The sequence below is a fragment of the Cicer arietinum genome, chromosome 3 (assembly GCF_000331145.2).
Source record: "Cicer arietinum cultivar CDC Frontier isolate Library 1 chromosome 3, Cicar.CDCFrontier_v2.0, whole genome shotgun sequence".
NCBI lineage: Eukaryota > Viridiplantae > Streptophyta > Magnoliopsida > Fabales > Fabaceae > Cicer > Cicer arietinum.
Window position 1 is genome coordinate 63,194,654 of NC_021162.2, and position 27,941 is coordinate 63,222,594.

Sequence of the window (27,941 nt, forward strand, 5' to 3'; positions counted from 1 at the left end):
GATCAAAAAGATAAAATTTCATCTTGTGAGAGTTTGTGATAAAAATAAATAAATAAATAAATATAAAAAAACAAACACTTTTAGATTTCATATTGAGTCACAATAATGGACATCCGATACTATATAATAAGAGTTTATAGAGAAATAACAAACTACTAACTCCTATTATTATCAGATTCTTAACTTTTTATATTCTAATAAGCTCTAAAACAATTCTCTATCTAACAACAAATTTTTAATTCACGGAAGTGATGGTGACCAGAAAATATTTGTTGGAGAAAGATTTGAATTAAAAAAAAAAAAACTATTTTTTCTCTCATTTGTGTGCAATGTCATGCGAAATCTTTCATAATTATTATGTAGAAAAATTTAAAGAATTTACGTTTATCTTACTCTAATAGCATTATTTAAAATAAGTTGCACTATTATCATGAAGTAGACAAAGTTATAAAAATGAGAACCAAGTGGTCCAAAGAAATAAATAATTGAAATTTAATGATAAAAAAATTCAATAAAGAAAATAAAATAGGAACAGGTAGCGATGTGTCCAATACCAGCCAGTCATTGAGACTCCCTCCCTCTTCTTCTTGTTACATCCCTTCTTGTTTAGCCAAACTTAGAATTCTCAACCACAAATTCCACTTCAAATTTTTAATTTTTCAGGTAACCATTCTATAATATTTTCCTATATTATTTATCACTGTTACAATATAATTTTTTAGTGTATTGTGGCATTATGTTAATTTGTTAGTGTTGAATCTGTTAATCCTAGATGATGCTATTTTAATTCAGTCTTTCAGTTTTGGCAAAAGATGGATGATACTGAAGTTGGCATTAGAAGAGTTAGATCAGTTAAAGATGCTATTAACCTATATGATGATAGGAATCATAGGTTTGCTGATACTGATAGTCCTTCATTGAAGAAAACTCAGATGGATTTCTCAGGGGTAAGTTCAAGCTTAATATAATAGAAGAACCATTCATCGTGCATTTGTAATTTGTATATGCAGTATTGTGGAAATAATTTTGACAACAAATTATATGGTTATGAATATAACATAGTATTACAACTCATTAATTATTCACTAGTTACAATTAATCGCGATTTTGAACGTCAGTTAACACACTTTTTCAAGTGTATATTTGAACACAAATTATGGTTAATGGATATGATGTATATTTGAACACTTGAAAATTATATATATTTAAACACAATTTGAATAGTTAATCAATATTATTTACATTTGAAGTTGAACACCTGAAAATCGTAGTTAATGAAGTTTAAATATGTGACTAATTACATTCAATGGATAGTTAATAAATTGTGACACTTTGTTATATTCATTAAGCGTCCACTAAACATACACAACCACATATTTAAAGTGTGTTGACCATCTAATTTGTTGCCAAATTTGTCAGTCAAAATATCATTTATGTTCTTTTGTTAACTCTTTCTATCCTTTTTCTTTTTCTTTGTTTCCTCACATATTCCTCTAGAACCCTACTTCAAGAACAAGAGAACTCCACAAAGCTAGAAGGGATATTGGAAGGTACAAAGAGAGTAGATGGACATCAGAATCTACAAAAGCTCAAGCAGAATCTGATCTTTCAAATGCTAAAAAGACAACGAAAAATCTTTCTTTTATGATTGAGGAATCAAGTTACAAGGCTAAGTCACAAATAAGGGATATAGAAACACTGAAGAAGAAGGGAAAGGGTAAACATGAGGATATGGTTGTGAAGAGGAATGAGAATCATTATGAGTATGCAAAAGTGATGAGAGAATTGGAATATCTCAAAAAGGAATTGTTCCAGCTAAAGCTTGATGTAGCTTCTGTTTTGGAGGAGAAATCGCGGGCCGAAAATCAAATCGAAGCATCGAGCTCGAAGATGATCATTTGTTCAAGAAAAACAGAAGTACTTAGAAAGGAGATTGAGGAAGCTAATGAAGAACAAGTACTTGCTGAATTGGCAAGGATTGAGGCTTTGAAAGAATTGGAAGATATTAGAGTTCAAAGAGAAAGAGAAGCAAATGAGTTTTTATTCAAGTTGGAAATCACAAGAAAAAAGTTAAAGGAGGCAGTGGAAGAGATGGATGAGTCAAAAGAACTTGAAATGAAGTTAGCTATGACAGTGTCAGATGTTGATCTTTTGCAGAATCAGTTGAATATGGTTAAAGAAATGGAGAAAAGGGTTCAAGGAGATGATGGAAGTATGAAACTATTGGAAGGAAGTTTCATGAAAGATGAGGAATCAGGAGACTCTAATGAGTTAAAAACCATAAATGAAGAACTTGAAGCAGCAAAGAAAGAATTAGCTTTGATTAGAGATGAAGGTTTCCAGTTTATGGCCTCTATGGATGTTATAAGAAATGAGCTGAAGCATGTAACCGACGAGACGGCTCGCTTGAAGAAGAAAGACTCATCAGTTCATAATCTCAATTTGAAGCTTCTAAGAACAAAATCGAAGCTAGAAGCTGTATCTGCGGCCGAGGAAAAAGCAAGATTAATAGTAACTAGTCTATCTCATGCTCTTGAAAACCTTAAGACAGAAACAGATGCATCTAAAAAGGAAAAGGAGCATATAAATCAAGATATTATAACCACTAAGGAAGAAATTTCAAAAACTGAGTTTGAGATAGACATGAGTGAAGAAAAATTGCAAGGTGTAATGAAAGAGCTAGAAAAAGCAAAAACATCTGAAGATTTAGCTTTAGAGAAGCTTAAAACTATTTCCGAGACAACATTGAGAGAAAGAGCTTTAACAGCAAAACATAGCTCCTTGATTACTATCTCAAAATTTGAGTATGAGTATCTAACTAATCATGCAGCTGCAGCAGAAGAAATTGCTGATAAAAAAGTTGCAGCAGCTGAGGCATGGATTGAAGCACTGAAAGCCAGTGAGAAGGAGATACTAATGGAAACAAAAATAGCTCAAAGAGAATTCAAAGAAACAATGTTGAAGGAAGAGAGGGAGATTTACACCAAAGAGAAGATGGTTGGAAGAAGAGTTAGTAGTGATGAGGAGTTTGACAGGCCGAGAAAACGCGAGAAGAGTTCATCGAAGAACTCACAGAGAGCTATTTCTAGAAAGAGCATCAAATCAAATGGAAATGTAACTCCTGCTAAGAGAGCTAAGTTTCAGAAGTCTGCTTCGCCTGCAATCGCAACCCGGCATGTTAGTCCTTTCACTCTCAAGAAGAGAAAGAAAGTTATCCCGAATTTGGCGAAATTGTTTGGTGGCAAGAAAATCACTAAGACTAAAGAGTAAATTTAACATCGTGGTCTTAAATTGCAGTCTGCAACTATAACTGCTTCCACAATGTATAGGATTTTGAAGTGTCTGCAAATAGAACTTCATCACTGCTAAACATGTGCATTAATTACTACTTTATAACTCCCACAACAGAATGCATGTACTTTTTCTCTTTTCTGTTCCTTTTTCTAGTGTCATTTTCTCAAACTCTAGTATTTTTCATCATTGTTGCATATAAGACTTTTGTATCTTCTTTTAACTTAAAACTTGGCTTACTATACTTGTAGAATTTGTTGAGAAACATATAAGTTCTGAAATAAATAAATAAATAAAATAGTTTATTTATTACAATGAACGTAGTGCTGATATTTTTTTAAACATGTATTAACAATATGCAAAAAGTGGCAAGTCAATATAGACCTATTTTAAAATGTGATTTTATAACTTAACACACCCTGAATATAGAAAAGTAACTAATAGTAAGGTGGCTTCTAGGTTTCGACAAGATATTTGAAAATGATTTGAAATTTTAGCAATAACTATGCAATTTCATGAATAGAAGTTCATGATATTATTGTTCTCATTATTCAAATGGTAACACAATTCATGTTGCTTCTGAAAAGATATGAAAAACGAATACTAACATCTTAAAATTCAACTTATCTATATTATCTCTTGTTTTTTTTAATGAACATTGATAGTGTTATTATTTACACTAAAGATTTAAAGAACCACAAACCACATGTGTCACTTCTCTATTCTAATAGTTAGCGAATTCTAAACCTAATTTGTTTTAGTAATAACAAAATATAAAAAGCTAAATCAAACTTCAAAATATACATAACATGAGTATATGATTGACAAGGAGAGTAATTAAAGTCAATCTCACATTTTTCAAAATTTAACAAGATTTAAAATTCTATTTAAAATCTACTCCACAATTATTTTATAAAAATTTATGATTAAGTTTTTTTCAATAGATAAATAAATTAACATATCAATAAACTTAATTAAATTTTATTTTGATAACTATATGATCTTTTAAAATATCAAATATATATTATATATTATTTCAATTCAATTTTATAATAATAATATTAAATACATAAATATTATATAGATTAGTATGTTTAAATTAGATAAAATATTTTTTTAAGCGGCCTTAATATGATATTTTTGATTAAAAAATCTTTTAAAATCGACCTTGTATATATAAAAAAAGTGTAGTGACCTGAACCTATCGCTAAGCTATAGACCCTGTGAATGGATGTGATTTATTTTTGACCCCTTAATGTCCGAATAAATGCCAAAAGAAGGCAAAGATGTTGAAGGAGGCTGTGTTTTATTACTAGCTTCGTTTTTTGTTTGGTTATTACTCTTGATTTAATCACACGAAACACCGTAATCACACACAGCGATATATATATATATATCTGCATAATGTAACCGAACTGGGTCCCGTCCTTTCCAGGTAAACACTTCTTATGGTCGTGCCTACTTCTCTCTCTCTCATGTATTTATTATGGTGTGTCCGTTCATAGATTGAAATTGAAATCACCCTCTTCTTCATTTACTTTCCTATTATTCATATTACAAACCACCTTTTACCTCTTGCTTCTTTTCCAGCTCTCATTTCACATTTTCAATCTCTCTCTCTCTTTCACAATTCCTTTGAATGATTTTGGTTGCTTCACACTATGGCTTGGTGGGATATAAGACCCCTCTTTCAGGTCAGTAACTACTTCCTTATGCTATGCTTCCCTTCCCAACTCTCTTCTTCTTCTTCTTCTTCTTCTTCTTCTTCTTCTTCTTCTTCTTCTTCTTCTTCTTCTTCTTCTTCTTCTTCTTCTTCTTCTTCTTCTTCTTCTTCTTCTTCTTCTTCTTCTTCTTCTTCTTCTTCTTCTTCTTCTTCTTCTTCTTCTTCTTCTTCTTCTTCTTCTTCTTCTTCTTCTTCTTCTTCTTCTTCTTCTTCTTCTTCTTCTTCTTCTTCTTCTTCTTCTTCTTCTTCTTCTTCTTCACTCTCACACACACGCTCCCTCTTTTCCTACTTCATCTTCACATCTTTATGTATGCTTTTTTTATACTATATTCAATTCAATATTCTTTTTTTGTTCCTGGACACTGCTGTTAAAACTCATCAAAATATAACTACTTGTTGAGCTACATCAATCAATTCTCTAAAATTACAATGTAAATACATGTGTAGTGTATGTATATATTTGGTATAGAATTATTTAAAGATACCAAATCCTTGGGTCGGGCAGAAGACACTAGTCTTTTACATCGTAAATGCGAGTGTCTTACATTGACACACATGGTTATATTCAATCACTTTTATTTTTTTTAAATTGTTGTAGGGGTTGACATGTCAGGGTCATGTTTCTCACAATATTTCATAGAACGTGACGTACCATGGTTCAATTTCTTGCTAGCAAGGTGTCAATTTTTTTTAAATGAAATGTATCTTTAGAGAAAAATTGTGGATCAAACTATTAATGAAGATTTAGAGATTGACCAAGAACTTTATGGTGTTTGCCAAACTATGTAGCTGACTCCATCTAGTAGAAAAACACTTAATTGTGGTTACTGTATTTATATCTGCAGTATAGCTTGTAGACATCTTGATGGGGATGGCTGTGTATGATACTCCATAGATTTAAATGTGCATCTTTAGTTTACTATTTGTGTTCTAGTTACTGTTATAGCCATATCCATGATTCATGTATATATTAATGTTTGTTTGCTTTGTTGGAAATTCTGTACCATGTTTTAGAGATTGATAAGTGTTATAACCTCAAGCCACATTTCCGAGGTATTGTTTGCTTATGGGTTTTGTGTGTAAGCCCTCACAGTTTTGTCCTTAGTAAAATGCATCTTGGTGGGTTGAGGAGTGTGGATGTTGTTTGTAAACTACCTTTAGCCTCAATTCCCAAGCAATGTGAGACTTTTTGGTGTACTAGAATATTAGCTATCAGTCGAGGCTGGGGGGATCTGTCGTCCCTCGTGTATGGCTTAGACCCTTGTTTCCCACATACAGTGCCAATGATCCGATTTGGATCTGAGGTAGCGGTCGACGAAGGTTGTGGGAAGCTTTCCTTCTCAGAAATGGGGTGTTATACCTGCAAACACTCTGATGCTCAAGTTAGAGTTTGAGTGAGAGGTAACATGAAATGAATTGTGTACCTTTTTCGCTGTTTAGCTTTCCATTTATAGGAAGAATTAGGTCAAATCTTGAAGGATCTGACAAGAGAATCTCGGTGCGATTCTCGCCCTTGCCATTAATGTTGTGTTCGTCCATTACAGTAGTAGGGGAAAGAGCCATTGAAGCTAATATGGGATTCTCATGGATGGGCCTGTCATCAATATGGTTTCGGCGGGATGGGGTCTAAGCCCATTCCAGAACAATAAACTTATCTGTAAACACTGAAGAACAATCAAATGTATCATATTGTTTTGACATCATATATTGCTGATGTTTGTAGTTGACACAAGAATCTGCACAATGTTGTCCTTTTCTTGGCTACATTTAGTTCACTGTGATATGGTCTTGATAGGAGGATTTAAGTTAATTCAGGCATGCTATTTTCTGAATGATGTACTACATTTAATATATAGCAGCTGATTTGATTAATGAATTCTTGGCTTGGACTTATAACTATTTTGAACGTATCAATCTCTTTGTGAGAGTTATGAATCATGTGAACTGATGCTTTATGCTTTTTTTGACCTTTTTTTCCCTTTAGGATAGTGCTGTCGTGACTTCTGTCATTTCTCTGTATGTAAGCAGGCTATGTAATCTATATCTGATTGATTGTCCAGCTTAACTTTGAAGCTTATATTGAAGATTAAATTCAATTGTTTTTTTTTTCTGTATTTTTGGTGATTTTCCTGAGTTACTGTTTATATATTTGCGATGGAAACACGCTCTTGCATCTATAGCCAAATATGCTGGAATTCCTTCCGAATAAGTAGATTTCAGTAATATTTAAGATGGTTATGTGTTGTGTTACACAAAGGATTTGCCAGTTTCTATTTGGATATTTTTCTGCATTGTTCAACTTTAATACATATCCCTTGCGTCATTAAAAACAAAGAAAGATAGAACCTGTAAGAGAAGCAAAGCAAATCAGGGTATTTTCATGAAATTTTTCCCTGAAAGTGCTTTTTTTGAGGTTACCTAGGAATTATCGAGCAGGAGGCTGAGGAACTCTGCTATGACTGGTGCTCACTTTTCATCCATTAATTTTCCATTGATAGACACAAACAATGAAGAGGTATACAGTTTAATTAAGGTTTTCTTGAATAACCAATAGACATTCTTTAGACTTGGTCAGTACTATAACGGTTTAGAGAAGATGTATATGACTATAACTTGTTTCTAGTATTATCTTATAAGTTGTGGAAGAGGGATTTGACATACAATTCAATATTCATTTAGGAATACAAATATGTGTTCTCATATGTTTGTATAATAACTAGCATTCACTAGTCTCTTGTCTATACTGCTTTCTGTCAGCCCGCAGTTTAAAATCTGTTGCAAACTACCAACTTGTAGTTAATTCAGGTTGTTCACAATGTTTTTTAAGATCCTTGTTCGAAAAATAGACTTGAGCAACTTATGAAATTATTTTTTACTTTTATTAGTGAAGGAATTCCCCATCTAACTCCCCACCATATTGTCTTTTGGGTGGAACTAGAGCAGTTTCCTAGTGGACTTTCCGCCTTCAAATATTTTAATTCAAATATTTTGATGGAACATGTCAACAAGGTTGTTAATTGCATTATCCTTGTATCAGTATATGATGGTACACAACATAATACCAATAATAATGCAAATTTTGCTAGAAAATGGCTTTTGTATATTTCTGGTTACTGATCTCAACTGTGGTTTTTGTGAGCTCTAGGAATTCAGGCTGAGGGAAGACCAGCTTGGCTCACACACTATGAGGTCTCATGGATATGCAGTAGCTAAAACACACATGCATGATTGGATCATACTATTGCTCCTTGTATTGATTGATATCATCTTATACATTATTCATCCTTTCTATCGCTTTGTTGGGAAGGATATGATGGCTGATCTCAAATATCCGCTGAAGAGCAATACAGTTCCTGTTTGGGCTGTTCCAGTAAGTTTGCTGATTCAAATATAACACATGTAAATGTATTTCTCTTCCTGAATAATTACTTAACATTGTCAGTTACTATCATTGTTAGGTGTTTGCAATTTTATTGCCTATAGTGATCTTTTTTGTCGTCTATATTCGAAGGAGAGATATCTATGATCTTCATCATGCCTTACTGGGTATTAATTTTTAAATACCCTTATTTGTTTGATTGCTATGTAGCAAATTGTATTTGCTAATTTGAACCAGTTAAAGTGGGATTACAAGAAGTTGTTTGCTTGCTGGTACAGGTCTACTGTTCTCCATTTTAGTAACAGCTGTGATAACTGATGCAATAAAAAATGCAGTAGGGCGACCTCGGCCCGACTTCTTCTGGCGGTGTTTTCCAGATGGAAAGGATGTATGTCTTCCTCAAGAATTTTATGTTTTTAATTCATGTTTGTATGAAAAAGGAAAATTTCTAGCAATCAATTAAGTTTATTCTTAGTAGCACGCATATTTATGGTTGACAACTTCTTGTTAGGTTTATGATAAATGGGGAGATGTCATTTGTCATGGTGACAAGAATATCATCAAGGAAGGACATAAGAGTTTCCCAAGCGGCCATACTTCATGTATGTAGCATTTATTATATATGACTGGTTTTTCCATGCTCATAACTTGGTGTAATTAAGTTTCTAGAGAAATGGATGTTGGAATTAATAGAACTTATGCAAAGCATGTTTCGTACGTTGTTTTTTTTAAGTAATTTCAATTTAAATGCAGGTTCATTTGCTGGTCTTGGTTTTTTATCATTGTACCTGTCTGGAAAATTAAAAGCATTTGATCGCAAAGGTCATGTTGCGAAACTTTGCATTGTATTTCTACCACTACTTTTTGCATCACTTGTTGGCATTTCTCGAGTTGACGACTACTGGCACCACTGGCAGGATGTATTTGCGGGAGGTCTAATAGGTTAGCCCATGTTTTGCATCTCAATTAGTTGCAAATCAACTTGGTTTGCAGTTAAACCAATAAAAAAACTGTTTAGTTGGCACTTTACTATGTGAGATTTCTTCTTTCAGGGCTTGTAGTAGCCACTTTTTGCTATTTGCAGTTTTTTGCTCCTCCTCATCATCCTGAAGGTATGCCTCAGTGCAGATTCTTTTTAGCTAATATATTACATAATTTATTGGCAAATGTTTGTTCTTAAATCCTTCTATATGCATTAATATTATATTTACACGTACTTTGAGCTTTTCATTTCATGATACACCTTTTCTAGAGGTGTCGACTCTAGAAACGAATTCAAAACCAATTGTATACCTAGAGACATCAAGACAAATAATTTGACATGTTTGTGTTGCATAATAAGGGGGGAAGTAAGCACTATAGCTGGTTCATACTTGACATAATTTATGGATCAAGTCCATCTAAAGTTATGCTAAATAATCATGAATCACTTAAAACAATTTCCTGTCAAAAATCACCTAGTTTAAATTTGTACCGGTTATGAATTATGGTGACAACGATATGATGATGGTGTACATATTTTGTTATTCTCTGCAGGTTGGGGGCCATATGCTTATTTTAAGATGTTGGAAGAATTGCAAGGTATGGTGCAAGCTCCTAATGCTCAAAATGGTAGTGAAGCTCAAGTTGAGAACCAAGAGGCGTGTATGGGGTTATCTTTGACAGAGAATCAAAATTCAACATTAGAAGATGAACTTGAATCTGGGAGGAGATAAAATCTGTATACATCATGGTCTTGCTCTTTGTAAATCATATCCTACGATTTTATTGAACATGTTTTCTACTCGGTTGTCATTGCTAACTTTGAAGATTACTTCTTTCTGTTTATAAGAGGCATATTTGGGACAGCCTCTGTTATTTTGTGAATGAATATATGTGGACATGAGAAATAGGAAATCAAATGACTGAAGATCCTCAGTTGATCTCCTTGATAACTGATTTATTCAACCACAACTTCGTCACAAAAAATAAAAGAAAAATACAGAATCCCATCATACTTTTGATTTTAGTTCAAGAAACACAGATTTATAAAAAATGATGTTTTGCACATATTAGAAGAAAAGCACAGATTTATATACCAAAACTATGAAAACAATATTTTTCAAACAAAAAATAAAAAAACTTCAACAAGAGTTTATGTAAATAATAATATAACAAGGGTGTAAACTTATAGAGATTTTTTCGTTTTCAAAATTTTGAGATTTGTGTTATCCTATGGCGCCGATTATCATATTAAGGTAAACCATATAGAATCAAAATATTTAAAAGTTAGCTATAAAATACTATTAAGTTATAAGTGAAACAAGTAAAATACAATTCTTACTTTGCACATTGATGTAAACTTTTTGGGTCAACTTATTGAGATTTTTGTGTGCTACCCTTTTCCTGATAAAATAAATATCGGCTATCTTGCAGTAGTGTAAAATTGACTGAAATGCACTACACTACCACCCTGTGAGCAAAAACGGGGGCAAAAGAGCAATCATCTAAAATGAGTTTCATGGATTAAATGAAATCAAATAAAACAATATGACTTGGGCATGTTCATATGACTAATACTTCAAGGATGAAATCAAATATATACCATCTCATACTTTAAATAAAATTGGTGTGCCGTAGGACAATCAAATGTGTCCATTTCCAAATCTCAACAACAAAAGCAGAAACAAAACATAGTATAAGAAAAGTTTGTGAAACAAAGGTCGAATGAAAAAGTGCAACAGACTATTGAATCATTCATAACTGAAAAACAATGGTTTTATTGGAATCAGAAAAACTCTTCTTAGATTTTGTGGACTTACGGTTCTGGTAATCAAAAGTGTAACCAATTCCTTGACCAAATCCGTATCCAAAACCCAACCCACAACCCATTCCAAGACCAAAAACGAGGTTGAGATGGTTGAAAGGCGACCCTCCATATCCTAACCCACCGACCAAACCTAAGCCTATACCCGCACCGCATCCGAAGCCAGCTCCGAAGCCAGGACCCAACACTGATGCTTGAGGTTTATTGGGTTTGTTTCCGAGGAATTTGGTTACTGAGAATTGTTGTTGTTCTTTGTTGTTGTCGGAATTCCAAGTCCAGAATGAATCAGCATCAGCTTTGGTTTTCATTGCGTGGATAGTCGTTAGTTATTAGGAATGGCCAAAGGATAGGATTTCCAACTTCTTTGTTTCGGGTTTTTATCACACTGAGTTTTTAATCACAATGTTAGCCTATCAGAGAGAATATCCAAAATTGAAAATACCAATTGGTAGCAAAAAGTTTGATCTTTTAGTTCAATTTTCATATAAATCCTTTTTTTTTAAATTATATTTATTTTGGATTATTAACCTTTAAAATTTATTAAATTATAAATGTAGTCTTTTAATTTTGAAATTTTTTGCAAATTATTGCCATGAAATATTAAAATATCATAATAAGTTGAGTGTTCAATCTACTTTGCACGTAAAGAAAATTAAAGATATCGATTATGTGGATAGATATTTATTAACTTGCTTTATATATGTGTTTAAATTGTTGTAGAAAAAATCAAGAAATATAAACAATTTATAAGATTTGATGAATGTTTTATAAAAGATTTATATGAGATACATATTGTTGCAACATTTGGTATAGTTTTTAATTATTAGAAGTTTTCAATTGAACTAATTAATGTTGAAATTGAGATAAAAGATTATCGATACAAACAAAATGTAATTTAAATGACTAAATCGAGATAAAATAAATTTAAAGAGTTATAACAAAAATTGAGTTAAACTTAAAAGACTGTATTTTTGTCAAATTGTTATTATAATATTTTGGTCTTCTATTTGAAATTGGTCAACTTATTTTAAAAACTTTCACTTTTTGTCCCTCCTTCTAAAAATTGATGTGATAATATGTCTTAAATGAAGTAGTATACAATATGTAATGTGGAATGACCAACAATTATGATATTGCAAGAAAACTTTATAAAAACTTCATTTTCATTATTCATTTTCTATAATTTAACTAATGACAAGTAATCAATTATTCCATATGAATAATTTTATATTATTAAATCATAGATCACATCAATTAAAACATATTACATCACCGTTTTTTTATTTGGAAATTTGAGGAAGATACTAAAATTTTAAAATAAAATGATCAATTCCAATAATATTTAAAAATAAGAGAATAAAAAATACAATTAAATTAAAATTAAAATATTTTTAAGTCCCTATAAAAAATAAATTAAGATAACTTAATCTTTAAGCTTAATTGCAGTTTTTGTCCCTTTATTTTAACTGAACCACGAAAGTAGTTCCCTCATTTATTTCTCCAAAGTTTTAGTCTCCAAACAAAATTTTAATCCAAAATTTAATAAAATATTATTTTTTTAAGCCACACAACACCATTTATAATGATAGATCTCATGTACAATTGTTGTACCACAAGATCTTGAGGTATGGTGTAGCTTAATAAGCGCAAAAAAATGACACTTCCTCAAGTTTTGGATCAAAATTCTATTTAAAAGATCAAAACTGATAAGAAATAAAATGAAAGAAGTGTTATCGTGATTCAACTAAAATAGGAGGACCAAAATTACAATTAAACATAATCTTTATATATAATACAATCAAAAGATTGAAAGAAACAGTGAAACCTCTGACAATTAAAGAGGTACATTTTAGTCCTTATAATATTAAAAAAAAAATCTCCAAATAATGTAATCTAAATCAGTTCATGTCAACTAATGCATATTTTTAATTCAGTTTATTTTATTGATTCACTCGTGCATTATTTTAATTTATTAATTCATTTGATTGTCTTAAATGAAAATGTTGGCTTATACGACTGCATGTTAGAGATTATATTTCATGGGAGCATAAACTCATTTTGAGATAAGTTAATATAGATGTTAAGTATCATTTGTTGATTAATTCAATAGTTTGGTCTATTAATAAAAAGGTAGATATTGTATCGGTAGATTGTGGATCCGATCTGATGTTAGTGTTAGTGTTACTGAAAAGAGATAATTTGTATTCCTAAATCACATATAGTGTCACTTTGTTCTTTAATTCAGGTAAAATTTAAATTAACTTTCGAATCAATGTAATATATTAAAATAAACTTTTAAATTATTATACTGATACGTCACATTTTTATATGTTATGTAATATCAACTTTGTCACATTATTGATCATTCAATAGTATGATTCATTTTTTATTATTCATTTTACTAATTATTTGTGTATATCTTTATAATTAAAAAAAAACAACAATAAAAACATAACTCTTATTGCAAACTTGATTTAATTGTTAGTTACTTTTTTAATTAATTGCATATAAATACATTATAATATTTTAATAATTAAAGTATAACAATCATAAATTACTATAAAATATATATAATCATAATAATCACATAATAAAAATCAATAATCAAACTTATACACAGAAAATCAAAGGAAGTTTAAATTAAAATTAAAAAAAATTGAAACACAATCATTTAAATTAAAAAAAAAAACAACAAAGGATATTTTAAAAAAAATTAAAATATTAGATTATACATTAAATATTTTCTATGTAATATACAATTTATGTTCATATTTCTCTTATTAGTGCAAGGGTATATATTCCTTTAATACAAAAGAAATTATTTGTTTATATAAATTGTTCACGAAAACAAAAAAAACATTCATTTTAAAAGATTAAAATTATAGATTGGGTGAAGGAAATTAAAACATAGTTTCAATTAACGACAAAAATAGTCAAAATCAAGTATTGACATCTTATTATTTTCAACATTATTTTGTATGTTTGTTATAAAAATAGTACTTTGAGTTTGTTTATTGTAGACACTCTCCAATCAGGATAATTAAATCAAAATATATTTGAAAGAAGCACTTGACATAACATATCTAATTAAAAATTAATTATCGAAAGTTTAAGTAGAAATTAGACATACAACATAAAATATTAGAAATAATAGTTCATTCAATTAAAAAATAAATAGTACTCAAGATAAAAAGTAAAATAAAAATAAAAATAATCATCATATAAAAATCAATGCTTTCAAATATATCTCAAATAAATCTTTTCAAATATATCTCAAATTAATGATTCAAATATATCTCAAATTAATGTTTGCAAAATATATATTCTATTTTTATAGAAATAAAATATTATGTAATGATTAAATATTTAAAATAAAATAAATATATACAAATTATCACCTTTTTTTTCTAATCATATTTTTAGAATAAAAATCATTCATATTTTTTTAACTTTTTTAATTTTTTTAATTATATATATAGACAATTACTCTTTTTTTAATCATATTTTTTAGCGTAAAGATCGCTTACTTTTTTTATAAATTTTTAATTGTTTCAATTTTATTTATTCTTTTATTACAAGTAATTATTCTTATAAACTAAAAAATTTATAAATATAAAAATATTTTTCGATCAGATTAATTTATTTATACACCATAAATATCACATTTAATTTTAAAAAAAAAATTACAAAACTGAAATAAAATTTTACAACACAATTACGGATTATATTCTAGTTTAATATTTAAAATAGTCATATTATAACAAGATTTGGAAGTTTCTAGAATTAATTTGTTGCACGACCGGTTATTTTTTCTATTGAAATGTGTATAATCCTTAAACCATTTTAGCTTAATATGTACAACAATAATACCGAACTTTTTGTTGCCCACAAGCATGTTTTGTACGGTCTGCACTGTATAGTCAATTAGTCTCCAAACCAACACCTTCCTATTCCTATTCCAGTTCCTATTGTGAACATGTTTTGTATCAAAGAAATGGCCAAACGTGAGGACTTGTACTCAAATCTATTACGAGGATATGCACAAGACTCAAACTTGCTGAACGGAACAGCAATTCACGCTCAATTCATCAAAGGGTATATTCCTTTTACCCTTTTTCTTCAAAACCATTTGCTCAACATGTATATCAAAATTGGACACCTTACATCTGGACTCCAACTGTTTGATGAAATGCCAGATAGAAATGTAGTGTCCTATTCTGTTGTCATGGCTGGTTGCATCCATAATGGCTTTGCTTCCGAAGCACTTTCGTTGTTCAGCCGTATGCACCGCGAAGGACACACTAAACCGAACGAATTCACCTTTGTTAGTGCTCTTCAAGCTTCTTCATTAACCCAGAATGAGACACAGGCTAATCAGATTTATTCGTTAGTCGTACGGTCGGGACTTGAATCTAATATTTTCTTACTCAATGCGTTTTTGACAGCTTTAGTTAGGCATGGTAAATTGGCAGAAGCATTGCAAATTTTTGAGACAAGTCCTGTTAGGGATGTTGTCACATGGAATACCATGATGGGGGGTTACTTGGAATTTGATTGCGAAAAGATTCCGGTATTTTGGCGCTACATGAATCGTAAGGGTATAAAGCCTGATATGTACAGCTTTGCCAGTGCCCTCACAGGGTTGGCTGCCATATGCTATCTTGAAATGGGAATGCAAGTTCATGCACACCTCGTCAAAAGTGGTTATGGGGATGACATTTGAGTAGGGAACTCTTTAGTTGACATGTACATAAAGAATCAAAAATTGGAGGAGGGTTTCAAAGCATTTGATGAGATGCCTAACAAAGATGTATGCTCTTGGACCGAAATGGCTGATGGATGTTTACGGTGGGGGGACCCAAGAAAGGCACTTGCAGTGATTGTACAAATGCAAAAAGCGAGTGTCAAGCCAAATAAGTTTACATTGGCAACTGCCCTAAATGCTTGTGCCTGTTTGGCTTCACTGGAGGAAGGGAAACAAATTCATGGCTTGAGGATCAAACTTGGAAGCGGCGTTGATGTTTGTGTTGATAATGCTCTTCTTGATATGTATGCAAAATGTGGATGCATGGATAGTTCATGGGCTGTTTTTCAATCAATGAATTTTCGTTCTGTTATCTCATGGACAACGATGATAATGGCATGTGCACAGAATGGCCAATCTAGAGAAGCTCTTCAAATTTTTGACGAAATGAGGGAAACGAGTGTAGAACCGAATTACATCACCTTCATTTGTGTTCTTTATGCATGTAGTCAAGGTGGGTTTGTTGATGAAGGGTGGAAGTATTTTTCCTCCATGACTAAAGACTACGGAATTTTTCCTGGAGAAGATCACTACATTTGTATGGTGAGTATCCTAGGCCGGGCTGGGCTTATCAAAGAAGCTGAGGAGTTAATCTTGGGAATGCCATTTCAGCCTGGTGCGCGGGTTTGGCAAACATTGCTCAGTGCTTGTCAGGTTCACGGAGATGTGGAGACTGGGAAACTTGCAGCAGAACATGCCATAAGACAAGATAAAAAAGACCCATCAACCTATGTGTTATTGTCCAACATGTTGGCGGAATTGAGAAATTGGGATGGTGTGGTGAGTCTGAGAGAACTAATGGAGATAAGGAATGTAAAGAAAATGCCAGGATCTAGTTGGATTGGAATCGAAAAGAGTTAAATATCAGAAAACGTGATTAAAGTAGAAGTTGTTTAAGGACTCTCTCTTGTGTTTGTGATATATCCAATTAGTTTATATATAGATCAAGATATATCCAAAAGTAGTATGTGCATTGCACAGTTACATAGATAAAAGCTCAATTTTGTTAGGATGTTTTCACTTTTTGGATGTTATTTTGTCCATCCTAATGTTCACAACAGTTTTTATCTTCTGTATTTTAAGAGTTTCATCATTCTTGATAGCTAGGTTGAAAGTGATTTGGTTAGACCGGACTTTCTAATGCTCAAGCCTGGCATGCATTTTATGAGTTTATAAGGACTTGGATACCCTGTGGTCGGAGAAAAAGAACACATTCACTCGGTCAAGGAATTTCAGTTGTTGGGTGCAAATCAGACAAATTGTGTTCTGACTTTACCAAATTGGCTTTAGAATACGTCTGGGGTTGCTACTGATGCTTTGCAAGAATGTAAATATTTGAAGAAAGAAGGTTTGGGTTCAAATTTTGTAACTTACCTGTTTGGAGTTATTTAATTTCATTTTGATATTTCAAAACTTAAAGTCTTAGTGTTGGGACTGAATGTTAAATCACTGATACTAAAATTATTCTTGTTCAGTTCAAGTTTTCTAACTGATTTTTGTTCATAATTCCATAGAATGAATTATGAAGTGAATAAAAGCTGTTTATTAATGTGAACTGCCACATGTAGCAAATGATTTGGGGATGTTTTACTTATGTGGTATAGCCTGTGCTTTTTCTGTGGACATTATTTTTCTAAGGATTGTGTGAAAATATATTTGAATTTTTACTGTCTTGTTAACACCTTTGTATGGTGTATTGTGACTTCAAGGGATGCTTTCTGGTTATGGCAACATGGCGAAAATGATTTGGCTCTCTATGTAGCTAGGAGTTTTTCTGCAAGTCTTTCTGCTATGGAAAAAACATTGGTTACGGCATCCATTTGTTTCATCATTATATTAGTGTACTTCATATGTAAACTAGTGCAGTCATCACTAGCATTGTGAAGATGACAAAGGAGATATTTCAGAGTTCAAAAAGTTATCATGTTCTTGATGGACAAAATCGTCTTGGATAGGTTGTCTCAAGTACCCGAGATTTTCTCGAATATTAGTTATCAAGAAGAAATTGCTAGGATGCAGTTTTTATTAGCGGTTGAGAAACTGGTAATTTTCCAGCCTCTAGGTTTTGATTCCTACTGTCTCCTGCATTTCCTCTAAAAATGCTTTAAACTTGGTCTGGTTTTTACAGGTGAAAAAGGAAAACTTGGTGCTGAAACATTTGCTTTGCACTGAAATGGATCCTGACTTTTGAAACCAAAAGTTCTTATTCTATTTTATTTTATTTTTCCTCAGTTTGGAGGACTTTAAACAATCCATTGACGCAATGGAAGCAAATAAGGATAAAAATGTTGTAATTACAGTAGCATCTCCCAAGGACATAGTTGCTGCAAACAAGGAGCTTATCAACTGTTCCCAAAGGTGTAACCCAATGATTTGGGTTGGGACGCTGAAGAAGTTTCATGAAAGAGGGCGTCCCTCTCTCCCGATGCACTGGTTAGCAATGTTTAAAATTTAAATACAATTTTTTTGTTGTGTTAACATTTATTATTTAAATAATACTATTTTTTTTTGACAAAAAAGTACTAATCAGCAATAATTACAATACACTAAAGACATGTAACTTCATGATAAAAAAAATTTATTCACATCCACTACTGAAAATTAAATTACACTTGAATTCATTCCTTATCATTTGCAGATGGGGAATCACATGGTAGCTTTTAAATTAAAATTCAGAAAACAAAATGAATCAAACAATTAAATGGAATGTAGCTCATGCGAAGCAACCAAAGTTTTGGAAATCTCAAATATTAGCCTAGCCTCAAATGCATCACCAGAGTAGTAACCTTTAGACATTTGACGAGCTTGTGGAATTTGTTTCACACCAAGGTTGTTCTTATCAGTGTTCAAGGCCCCTCCTACATTCCCAGCCATTTTTAGCATGAAGTTCATATAAATATTCTTTACTTTTGTCAACATTTTCAATGGTGATCTCATCATCCATCTTAACCTTGGACTTGTTCCGATCCTCCAGTGCTTACGTGGACTTCCTCTCATCTGTATGACTTGCATCTTCTTCCGTTGGACGGTGGATATCCTACCGTCGAGTCGTCGGTAACCCTGTCTTCTTGAGTATCTCTTTATAATTTCCATGTTTTGAATAGCTTGAACTTGGAGCCTGGATGAAGATGAAGATGAAGTTTACGATGGTTATTGACTTTTTGTAGTTTATTGGAATGATTGAATGAACTATGCTATGTTGATTGGGCTATATAAAAGAAAATTCAAATAAATAATGAATTCCACGTTTAATTTGCTTAAAACATATAGCAAGCGGATACATAGCATAATTGTGCATGTGCATGTATAAAAAATATAAATGGCTGCTTTTGAAAAATAAAGTCAACAAACAACTCTTTGACCCGATATGTATGTGTAAGACCAACCTTATATGTTCATGTGGGAAAGCTCTCTCTTTAACATTATCAATAAACGATTTTTTTATTATTTTCTTCTAGGTGATTTGTGTTTCTATTTTTTTTAATTTATTCTTAAATAATGGATTAATTAAGTTTAAAATTTAGAAGTATAGAATAGGGGTGATAATAAATTGGATCGACCACTAAAAACATATACAATTGTTGTTTCTTCATTAGGATGTAAAAGTAGGTCTCACAATTACATATTACTCATTTCTAACTTTTTAACAATAGTAGTATTTAATAAGCATTCAATTCCTCTAATCTAACATTAAAAAAAAACAATTCTAAATAAATATCATCAATAACTTTATATAATTACATTTCAATAATACTTATTTGTTTTAATATAATTTATTAAATACGGTTCACAAATTGTGGAGAGAGAGAGCTTGCATAACTTACTCTCTATTATACCATCCACAATGAAACTCCTCCATTTGAATGCTTAATTTTTTTTTTTCTTTTAACGATAGTGCTTAGTTTCTCCAATTCAACACCACAAAAAATATTAAATAAGTGAGACGGGTAAAAAGTAAAGAAATAAATAATTGTTCTATAATCACTATTCTTTATAAACATAACTAAAATAAATTTTATTCTATAATAAAGATGTCTTTTTAATTTAGTGCTAAATAAATGAAACACCTACCTCAGTGGATGTTCTTAGGCACCCATTTTATTCATCTTCCAATGGAATATCTAATAAGTTGTTTGGAGTACTAATAAGTGGTGCTCCCTTTAGGTACAATCAATTTTGATTAGACTAGATCAAGGCGCATCAATCTGGACTTTGCTCTATGGATCCATCAACACATGAGAATCCCATCGAGAGCACATGCATGGTTTATGATCTAATTGTCAAACTATTGTATTTCACTTTAAATTTATGATAGTAGAAATATATTAATTGTTAATAAAAATAATTTGTTGAATAATATTATTCTTTCTTTCATTTAATTATAGTCATTTTTTAATATGTTTCAGGTGTAATAAGCAAATACAAGTTTCGTTAAGAGAAGAAAATGTTTATTTTATTCATGCACAATACTGAAAACTAAGATACACTTAATTCATTCCTTTACATTTTAGACGAAGAATCATTTGAATGTTTTTTACAATAAAATTCAGAAAATAAAATGAAACAAAGAATTAAATGGAATATAGTTCATGAGAAGCAACCAAGGTCTTGGAAATCTCAAATATAAGCCTAGCCTCAAACGCATCACCAGAGTAGTAACCTTTAGACTTTTGACGAGCTTGTGGAATTTGTTTCACACCAAGGTTGTTGTTATCAGTGTTCAAAGCCCCTCCTACATTCCCAGCCACTTTAAACATAAAGTTCATATAAATATTCTTAACTTTTGTCAACAATTTCAATGGTGATTTCATCATCCATCTTAGCCTTGGGCTTGTTCCAATCCTCCAATGCTTATGAGGACTTCCTTTCATTTGTATGACTTGCATCTTCTTCCGTCGGACGGTGGATATGCTGCCGTCGAGACGCCGGTAGCCACGTCTACTTAAGTACCTCTTTATTTCCATGTTTTGAATAGCTAGAAAACTTGGAGGAAATGTTGGTGAATGAGGATGAACTTTATGATGGTATTTTTTAGTTTATAGGAATGATTAGAGATTGTTCTTGTATTAACTATGATATGGTCATCGAACTATGAATATATATATATATATATATAAGAACATTAGTTAAAGAAATAAGACCACGTTTAATTTAATTTAATAAAAACATAGCAAGTGGATACATAGCTTAAGTAATTGGACAAATGAAAAGAATATTATAGAGAGCTGAATTTGAAAATGGAAGTCAAGAAACGACACTTTGACCCTATATTATGTGCGAGTGAACAAATATGACCAAGACCAACCCGTATTTTCCTTCCTAGTACCTTCAGGTAGCGTGGAGGAAAGTTTTATTTCTTTTTATAATTAAAAACGAATTTGCATTCTTTTCTTCTAGTATTTTGCTAGATATATTATGAAATTAATTCATTTATCAACTTTTGGTCAAACTGTCGTTGAAATATGCATAAGTACTTTACTTAATTTATTGAAATTCAAGTTGAGTGTTTAATGGTACATCGATTAATGGTACATATATATGGTGTCACCGTGTCAGAATTTTTTATGAATATTAAATGTTAATTTTATTCTTTATAAATTCAAATATTCAGATATTTTATGGCGTGATCAATGACTTTTTAACACAATAATGCATTTGATGATGATTATTAATTAATAGTAACATAGATTACATGAACTCAAGGTAATCTAAAATATTAATAGTAAATATATATTTCCTCAATAAAATTTTAAGCGAGTTAGGTTTCATAGCTCAGAAAACTTATAAAATGTCTCAAGACTAAAAAACTACAATTATTTACGCATTGCACCTACTACCGAGTTATTCACAAATCCAAATTTTATTAATTGAATAAAAAACTTAGTTTATGAAAGAAAGAATAAAGAAGGATAGCAAACCAATATACACTCGACATCAAATATAAGTAAATAATATTTAAAAAGTTAATATATTTAATTAAAAATTAAGATTAGATATATGTATGTACTCCTTCAAATTACTTCATTTTAATGGTACGAGATGAAAAAAAATAAACAATTTTTATTGATTGTTTTTTTAATTTTTGTTCGTTTATTTATAAAAAATTAGTGGTTTAATGTCATTTTTTATCTGAAATCACCTATTCAATTTGTTTTTTTTTTCTTTTATTATTCTTTTAATTAAATAAGTGATTTTATATATATTTAAGTTTTTTTTTTGTGTGTCATTTAATTTTTCATCTTGACGCACTATTAGTTTGGTTCAAATTAACATATTAACGATTAAGTGTAAATTCAGATACAATTGATAATTTTAGCGTCGTCAATATTAAAATTTCAAATACATGTGTATTTTAGACATTTTAATTTTGTCATACATGTATATTTTATTACTATTATTGTAAGTATTTTGCCGTTTGATACTATTAATTTAGATGATATGAATTTGTTTGTAAATTTTTTTTTTAACAATTTTAAATTATATTATTCTGTGTTGATATAATTTCTATGAATTTAAATCATTCTATTATAATAAAAAATAATATTGAGAGATGAAAAATATAATATTATAGCTCCCGTCGACCACATGGTCACCTCACATTATGAACCACCCACCTAAAATAATAATTGATGTTCAAACCGTTGTTGTTGACTCTGTTTGTCAAAATAAAATCCAATTAAATCTCCAACACACACATGTAGTGCCCAATTCAAAGACGCACCAATTCATTTCCATGAAAAAATTGTAGAGACCTTTTTATTCTCTTCTACCTCCTTATCCTCCTTCATCAATCTTCATGATGAAAAACATGGAAGTTGAATCACTAATACCAAAACCAACGAGATACTTGAGAAGGCGGCGCTACCAACGCCTGGACGAAGACGGTGGTAAGAAGACAAAGGTTGTAAGGTTGAGAAGAAGGCAATGGAGGATCAAAGTAGTTCCAAGGTTAACATGGGCAATTAGATCACCATTGAAGATGTGGACAAAGGTTAAGAACGCTTATGAGAACTTTATGTTGAAATCAATGAAAAGTGATAGTACAATATTTGGAACTCAAAAGGCTCGTGAAGATTCTAAGGATTATACCCCTGATGCTTTTGAGGCTAGGCTTATATTTGAGATTTCTAAGGCCTTGGTTGCTTCTCATGAACTTCATTCCATGTAATACTTATAATACTTTATTAATTCCTTCTTATAAATTTGGTGTACTTTTGACGAATCATCCAAATCGATTTGTTCACCTTTTATACAAGTTTACATCTTTCTTCATCATTTTGCTTGATCGTATATAATAATAATAATTCCTTGACTAATTGTGAGGGCAATTGCTCCCAGTCCCACTATGATTTTTCTTTCTTTCTGAATTGCTCTACTTCCACTATGTTTTCAACAAGTGGTCCTCAGTACTTTTAACGAATGTATCTAACTAAATAACACCAAGTAAATATTTATAAAGATATTTTAATAATTTAACATAAAAAAGTAGATCATGGTTTTATATATATATGTAAAAAATTAGATCAACAAGGAATTATGGTTTGATTTAATTAGAGGCATATATAAAAGGTTACATCATAAAGATAAGATATAGAAATTAATCTCTTAATATATTAGATGCATGTATAAAATTAATGAGTAAATAGATATTTTAATTATTAAAATTGTAAAGATTAGTCAAATTAATCTCTTAAATATACAAAATAACAATATTACTCTTTAAATCAAATAATATCAATCAATTTAAATTTTATTTTTCTTCAAATTTTGCATCACAATTTTAAAGGTCTATACTTTCTTTTTGTGATTTTAGGTCTATACTTATTTTGTTGTTGAGTAAAAAAATGTCTATTTTGCTATAACAAAAGACTACTTAAGTCAATATGCTCGAGTCTAATTGTTTCTATGGATGTAAACTAAGGGAATATTTTAAAAAAAGAATAAATTGATTGATATTTTTTAACTAAAAGAATTAAATTTTTATTTTACAATTTTTAAGACTAAAATACTCATTTATTAAAATAAAAAAAACTTAATTATAAAGATGCTATGCGCCTCCATCTCACAAAAACGTAAGCGTAAGGCCCATAGATTTGGATTTGAGTAAACTAACAATTTGAAACGTTTAATTATTTGAGATCTCAAATTTTAAATTTATAAATTAGGAAAAGTTTTCTTCAAATTGAATAATTGGCAATGAAATTGTTCCATTTGTCAAGTAAGTATCAAATGTGTTGAAGTAACTACCAAATTCGAAATCCCCAAATACAACCCTTAAATTTCCATTCCTTCTTCTCCCCTTACTGGAAACGAAATCGTTATTGGAAGTCGGTGTTGAAGTAACTATCAAAAGTTTTGAAACGTGTTTGTTGGTCATCTAATAACTTATGGAGAAGGCACAAGTCCTCTCATAGGCATAGGCGGTGACTTGATTCAAAATCTAATAAGAATTTAAGGCAATTAATGTTCCCTAAAATTTACAATTCCTAAGCAAAATACTTATGTCAATTTCTAGTGATATCAATTCACACCCTATGTACTTGTACCCTCTAGTTGTATGATGATCTTCTTTGTTAAGTTGTAGATCCTTTAAAATATTCATTAGTTATAGGTGTGACATTTAATACTTACCATTATTGTTATTTTGCAATGAGGTGGGTGGGATCTACTTGTATTTTCTTTTCTTCTCATTTTCTAGTGCATGTGTATTATTTTGTATTCTTTGAGATTGTATATGAACTTTTTTGTTTCATCATTTGTTTACTTTTTGTGAATGGAGTGTTACCACCAATAATTTTTCAAATTAATGAGTATATATTTAGGGGAGAATACGTTGTATTTTTTATTTGGAGATTTTTATGATTTAGGACGTTATGGATTTTGAATTTTGGAAAAATAAATTAGAAACTGGCTAATAACAGTTGGACGTGGAAACGTTCCTAATAACATCCCACAAAAAACCTGGCTTGGATGAATAAAAATGAAAAATCAGCTAATTTAACAGCACAATTTAATTTGAAGGAGACTTTTTGTTAGGTTTTATTTGGTACAATTAACTTATAGTTTATAGCTGTTAATTTAATTGAACTATTTGATAAAATAAATCGTTTAATTAATTTAAAACATAAAATGATATAAAAGGACATTTTTAATAAAAAAAATAAATTTTATTAATTAATTGTTAAAATATTTTAAAATTAGTTATTTAATTTTATTTTTTATTAATCTAAAATTTATCAATCTGATATATATATATATATATATATATATATATATATATATATATATTTGTATCTTTTATTTATTTTAAATTAAAATAAATAAATTATTTAAAATTTAATTAAAAAAATAATTTTAAATTATTATTTATTAAAATTATATAAATTATTTATAAATAAATTATTTAAAAATTTAAAAATGATTTATTTTAAATTATAATAAATAAATATAAAAGGGTAAAAATGATTTTAATTACAATAATAAAGATAAAATTAGAAAGAAAAAAAATTATAAGTTACAAGCTACTTGAATTAGTTTATCGAAAAAAATATTTGTTCATAAATGTCTGATTTTATCGAAGAGAGCACAATTCGAGAAAAGATGAAGTAGAGAAGGCATTATGAAAATGAACCAAATGAAGAAAGTGAAGACAGACTCGGTGATTTACCCGACTGTGTTCTCATTCGCGTTTTGTCACTTTTGAATACCAAAAACGCGGTTCAAACTTGCATTTTGTCCACAAGATTGAAACATCTTTGGAAATGTATTCCAACTCTTACATTGCATTCTACAAGATTTTCCATTGTGAAGCACTTTTCCGTATTCGTGTCTAAGATTTTGACTCTTTGTGATAACTCAACTGCACTACACGCTCTCGATCTTGATTGTAGGGGCGATATTGAGCCCGAGCTCCTCAAAAAGATTTTAAACTATGTTTGCTCCCATAATACCCTTCTCAAAGAATTAGGAATACCTATCAGGATTCAGGAGTGATAGTTGAGGTAGGCTTAATTTTAGAGAAACATTATTTCCATAGTCTTTGAATTTGCCAGCATTGACCAGCTTGGATCTAACGATCTTCGCCTTTTGCGGTGGTAAAAACCGTTGTGCTGAGCCCTTTTTGGTCTTTAACAGGTTGAACAGTTTGGTCATTCGTAGCTGTAAGCACAAATCCTAAGCATATCAAGTGAGACACTTGTCAATTTCAGTATGCATAATAATTCATCCAACTTTGCCAAAATTGAGCTATATGCTCCCAAGTCTTTGAACCTTCACTTGTACGGGTGGTCTTAATCAGATAATATGTGGAGTGACCTTTCTTCTGTTAAACAAGTAACTATTCATGTATTCAAATTTGGAGGAACCTCCTTTGGTTGATAGTTGCTCTTCCAAACATGCATGGCACTAATTATGTTCTTTCAAAATATCAGAGGTTTTTTAATTTTAATGTTGAATGTACTGACCTAGTTTAGGTCCACTTTATTTGTATTGGTTGCTTTCATCTTAATAAAGCTTTTCACTTTATTCTCTAACCATGCAATTCATATCATATTAAGAATTTTCCTTCTAATAGAAGATGATTAATTATGCTATGCTGCAGAAAATTGTTGCTGGAGGAAATAGGAAAGGGGTGCATTGATGGCTAAGTGGAAAGGGATTAAACAGATCATGATTCTAGTTGAGAGGGGATGTGCATCAACTCCCAACAATTTGATTACTGTGATGCAGGCTTAATGCTCTCTCTTTGTTTCTTCACTTGTAGATAACATTATAATTTTTGTTTTCAACCATTAACAAAGATAAAAACTTGAAGTTTAGTAGTCACACAATAGAAACATTTGCCTAAGTTTGTATAGTCAGATTCAAGTGTTCATCAAGTAATAAGTAGCTATTTGTTTGGTAAGTGAACCTGATCCAAAATGAGTTAAGTTTTTAATTTTAGTCTTTAGAGTTGATACATTTCATTTGGTAAGCTCAGGCACAGTTACTTAATCAGTAAGTAACTACTACATGATGATCACATTATTTGCATGCTTAGAGCTATGAATCCATTTAAGGCATCATTGGTCTTCCCTTTACAAATCAATATTAAGGTATTTGTTGTAAATCCTGGGACAAAAAGATTCAGTAGCAGGGGTAGTATGTTATAACAAAGAGGGTGCATTGAACCCCCAATGATAGGGTATCTATCATGTGATCCAACATTGGCTCGGTATCGGTAGTCTTGCATTTCCCTAGTACTGAAAAGTAAGAAGATCATTCATGGATTTACCATTGAATGAGGATAAATATTTTCCCAACTTTGTTAAAGAGAGGGTGGATAAAAGGGTGACCACTTTTTTACGTGTAAATGTTAATGGTTAATTTGTTAACAGCAGTGATTAAACCTTAAACCTCCTTTATAATATTTTTTCAACATCTCAACCTAGACTATTAAGCTACATATTTGGGGATAAATTATCATTTTTTACAAATTTTAAATTATAGTATTACAAAGTGATACACTTATCGAAGTTCATATGCCTGAATGCAGGGATACAAATTACAAGGTTTGTACTTTGCAAAATCATTAATAAAATTCAAAAAAATCTAAATATGATTAGAAATCAATTGTTTAAATAATAGAAGGGAACAACATGAATAAGAAGATAATTTTGAATAAAAAATGGGAGTTGGACTAGGTTTGTGACTTGTACTATGTAGGGTTAGACTCCTCTCTATATATGTATATAAATAGCGATAATTGTGCGGTGAGTTTGGTGCGACGGCGTCAAGATAGCAGTGAGGTGGGAATGGCAGATTGGAGCAGTTAGAAGTTGTGGGAATGGGTTGTTTGGTTAGAAACACTTTCAAATTCATAAGCTTAATCCGCTTTGCTTTGTGTGTTTCTTACCAATTCCGCCCATTCCTATTATTTCTAATTTCTTCTCCCTTTCCC

At 30.6% G+C, this 27,941-nt stretch overlaps 5 protein-coding genes and 2 pseudogenes across 9 annotated transcripts; 4 read left to right on the top strand and 3 right to left on the bottom strand.

The window, feature by feature from the left end:
• The first annotated feature begins 480 nt into the window (after positions 1–480).
• LOC101492621 (protein PLASTID MOVEMENT IMPAIRED 15) lies at positions 481–3,438 on the top strand. 2 transcript variants are annotated; one of them, XM_004492910.4, is made up of 3 exons: positions 481–663; positions 801–947; positions 1,498–3,438. In XM_004492910.4, the coding sequence occupies exons 1-3, from the start codon at positions 496–498 to the stop codon at positions 3,268–3,270; spliced, it is 2,088 nt and encodes a 695-aa protein (XP_004492967.2). In that variant the 5' UTR covers positions 481–495; the 3' UTR covers positions 3,271–3,438. The 2 variants fall into 2 exon arrangements, with proteins under 2 accessions (XP_004492967.2, XP_004492966.1); XM_004492909.4 differs by having other exon boundaries at positions 525–663; positions 793–947.
• A 1,059-nt stretch (positions 3,439–4,497) lies between these two features.
• Positions 4,498–10,327, top strand: LOC101493168 (putative lipid phosphate phosphatase 3, chloroplastic). 4 transcript variants are annotated; one of them, XM_004492912.4, is made up of 10 exons: positions 4,498–4,726; positions 4,882–4,985; positions 7,437–7,529; positions 8,160–8,384; positions 8,473–8,560; positions 8,672–8,781; positions 8,905–8,995; positions 9,147–9,335; positions 9,446–9,505; positions 9,930–10,327. In XM_004492912.4, exons 2-10 carry the CDS (start codon positions 4,953–4,955, stop codon positions 10,106–10,108), a joined length of 1,068 nt encoding a protein of 355 aa, XP_004492969.1. In that variant the 5' UTR covers positions 4,498–4,726; positions 4,882–4,952; the 3' UTR covers positions 10,109–10,327. The 4 variants fall into 4 exon arrangements, with proteins under 4 accessions (XP_004492969.1, XP_073222305.1, XP_004492968.1 ...); XM_073366204.1 differs by lacking the exon at positions 7,437–7,529 and having other exon boundaries at positions 4,568–4,726; XM_004492911.4 differs by lacking the exon at positions 4,498–4,726 and having other exon boundaries at positions 4,733–4,985.
• Positions 9,924–11,638, bottom strand: LOC113785784 (uncharacterized). The gene is made up of 2 exons (XM_027332786.2): positions 11,195–11,638; positions 9,924–10,845 (listed from the first exon to the last, which is right to left on the bottom strand). The coding sequence occupies exons 1-2, from the start codon at positions 11,505–11,507 to the stop codon at positions 10,838–10,840; spliced, it is 321 nt and encodes a 106-aa protein (XP_027188587.1). The 5' UTR covers positions 11,508–11,638; the 3' UTR covers positions 9,924–10,837.
• Positions 11,639–14,985: 3,347 nt separating this feature from the next.
• On the top strand, positions 14,986–20,369 carry LOC101498028 (pentatricopeptide repeat-containing protein At4g33170-like; annotated as a pseudogene).
• On the bottom strand, positions 18,565–20,213 carry LOC101494443 (uncharacterized). Its single transcript, XM_004492916.4, has 3 exons — positions 20,075–20,213; positions 19,828–19,908; positions 18,565–19,121 (listed from the first exon to the last, which is right to left on the bottom strand). The coding sequence occupies exons 2-3, from the start codon at positions 19,860–19,862 to the stop codon at positions 18,701–18,703; spliced, it is 456 nt and encodes a 151-aa protein (XP_004492973.2). The 5' UTR covers positions 19,863–19,908; positions 20,075–20,213; the 3' UTR covers positions 18,565–18,700.
• A 60-nt stretch (positions 20,370–20,429) lies between the features above and the next one.
• LOC101494758 (uncharacterized) lies at positions 20,430–21,128 on the bottom strand. The gene has a single exon (XM_004492917.4). It carries the CDS (start codon positions 20,965–20,967, stop codon positions 20,575–20,577), a length of 393 nt encoding a protein of 130 aa, XP_004492974.1. The 5' UTR covers positions 20,968–21,128; the 3' UTR covers positions 20,430–20,574.
• Positions 21,129–22,811: 1,683 nt separating this feature from the next.
• Positions 22,812–26,939, top strand: LOC113785821 (F-box protein At3g59150-like; annotated as a pseudogene).
• Positions 26,940–27,941: the final 1,002 nt, after the last annotated feature.

Excerpts from the sequence above, each read along its gene's own strand:
- LOC101492621 (XM_004492910.4), top strand. The coding sequence starts at position 496 with ATGATAAAAAAATTCAATAAAGAAAATAAAATAGGAACAGGTAGCGAT. Across the intron at positions 664-800 it reads TCAAATTTTTAATTTTTCAG|TTTTGGCAAAAGATGGATGA; the intron begins GTAACCATTCTA and ends TCAGTCTTTCAG. Across the intron at positions 948-1,497 it reads CTCAGATGGATTTCTCAGGG|AACCCTACTTCAAGAACAAG; the intron begins GTAAGTTCAAGC and ends ATATTCCTCTAG.
- LOC101493168 (XM_004492912.4), top strand. The coding sequence starts at position 4,953 with ATGGCTTGGTGGGATATAAGACCCCTCTTTCAG. Across the intron at positions 8,385-8,472 it reads TTCCTGTTTGGGCTGTTCCA|GTGTTTGCAATTTTATTGCC; the intron begins GTAAGTTTGCTG and ends TATCATTGTTAG. Across the intron at positions 8,996-9,146 it reads CCCAAGCGGCCATACTTCAT|GTTCATTTGCTGGTCTTGGT; the intron begins GTATGTAGCATT and ends ATTTAAATGCAG.
- LOC113785784 (XM_027332786.2), bottom strand. The coding sequence starts at position 11,507 with ATGAAAACCAAAGCTGATGCTGATTCATTCTGGACTTGGAATTCCGAC.
- LOC101494443 (XM_004492916.4), bottom strand. The coding sequence starts at position 19,862 with ATGGAGGAGTTTCATTGTGGATGGTATAATAGAGA. Across the intron at positions 19,122-19,827 it reads TGTGGATGGTATAATAGAGA|GCTCCAAGTTCAAGCTATTC; the intron begins GTAAGTTATGCA and ends ATCTTCATCCAG.
- LOC101494758 (XM_004492917.4), bottom strand. The coding sequence starts at position 20,967 with ATGGAAATAAAGAGGTACTTAAGTAGACGTGGCTACCGGCGTCTCGAC.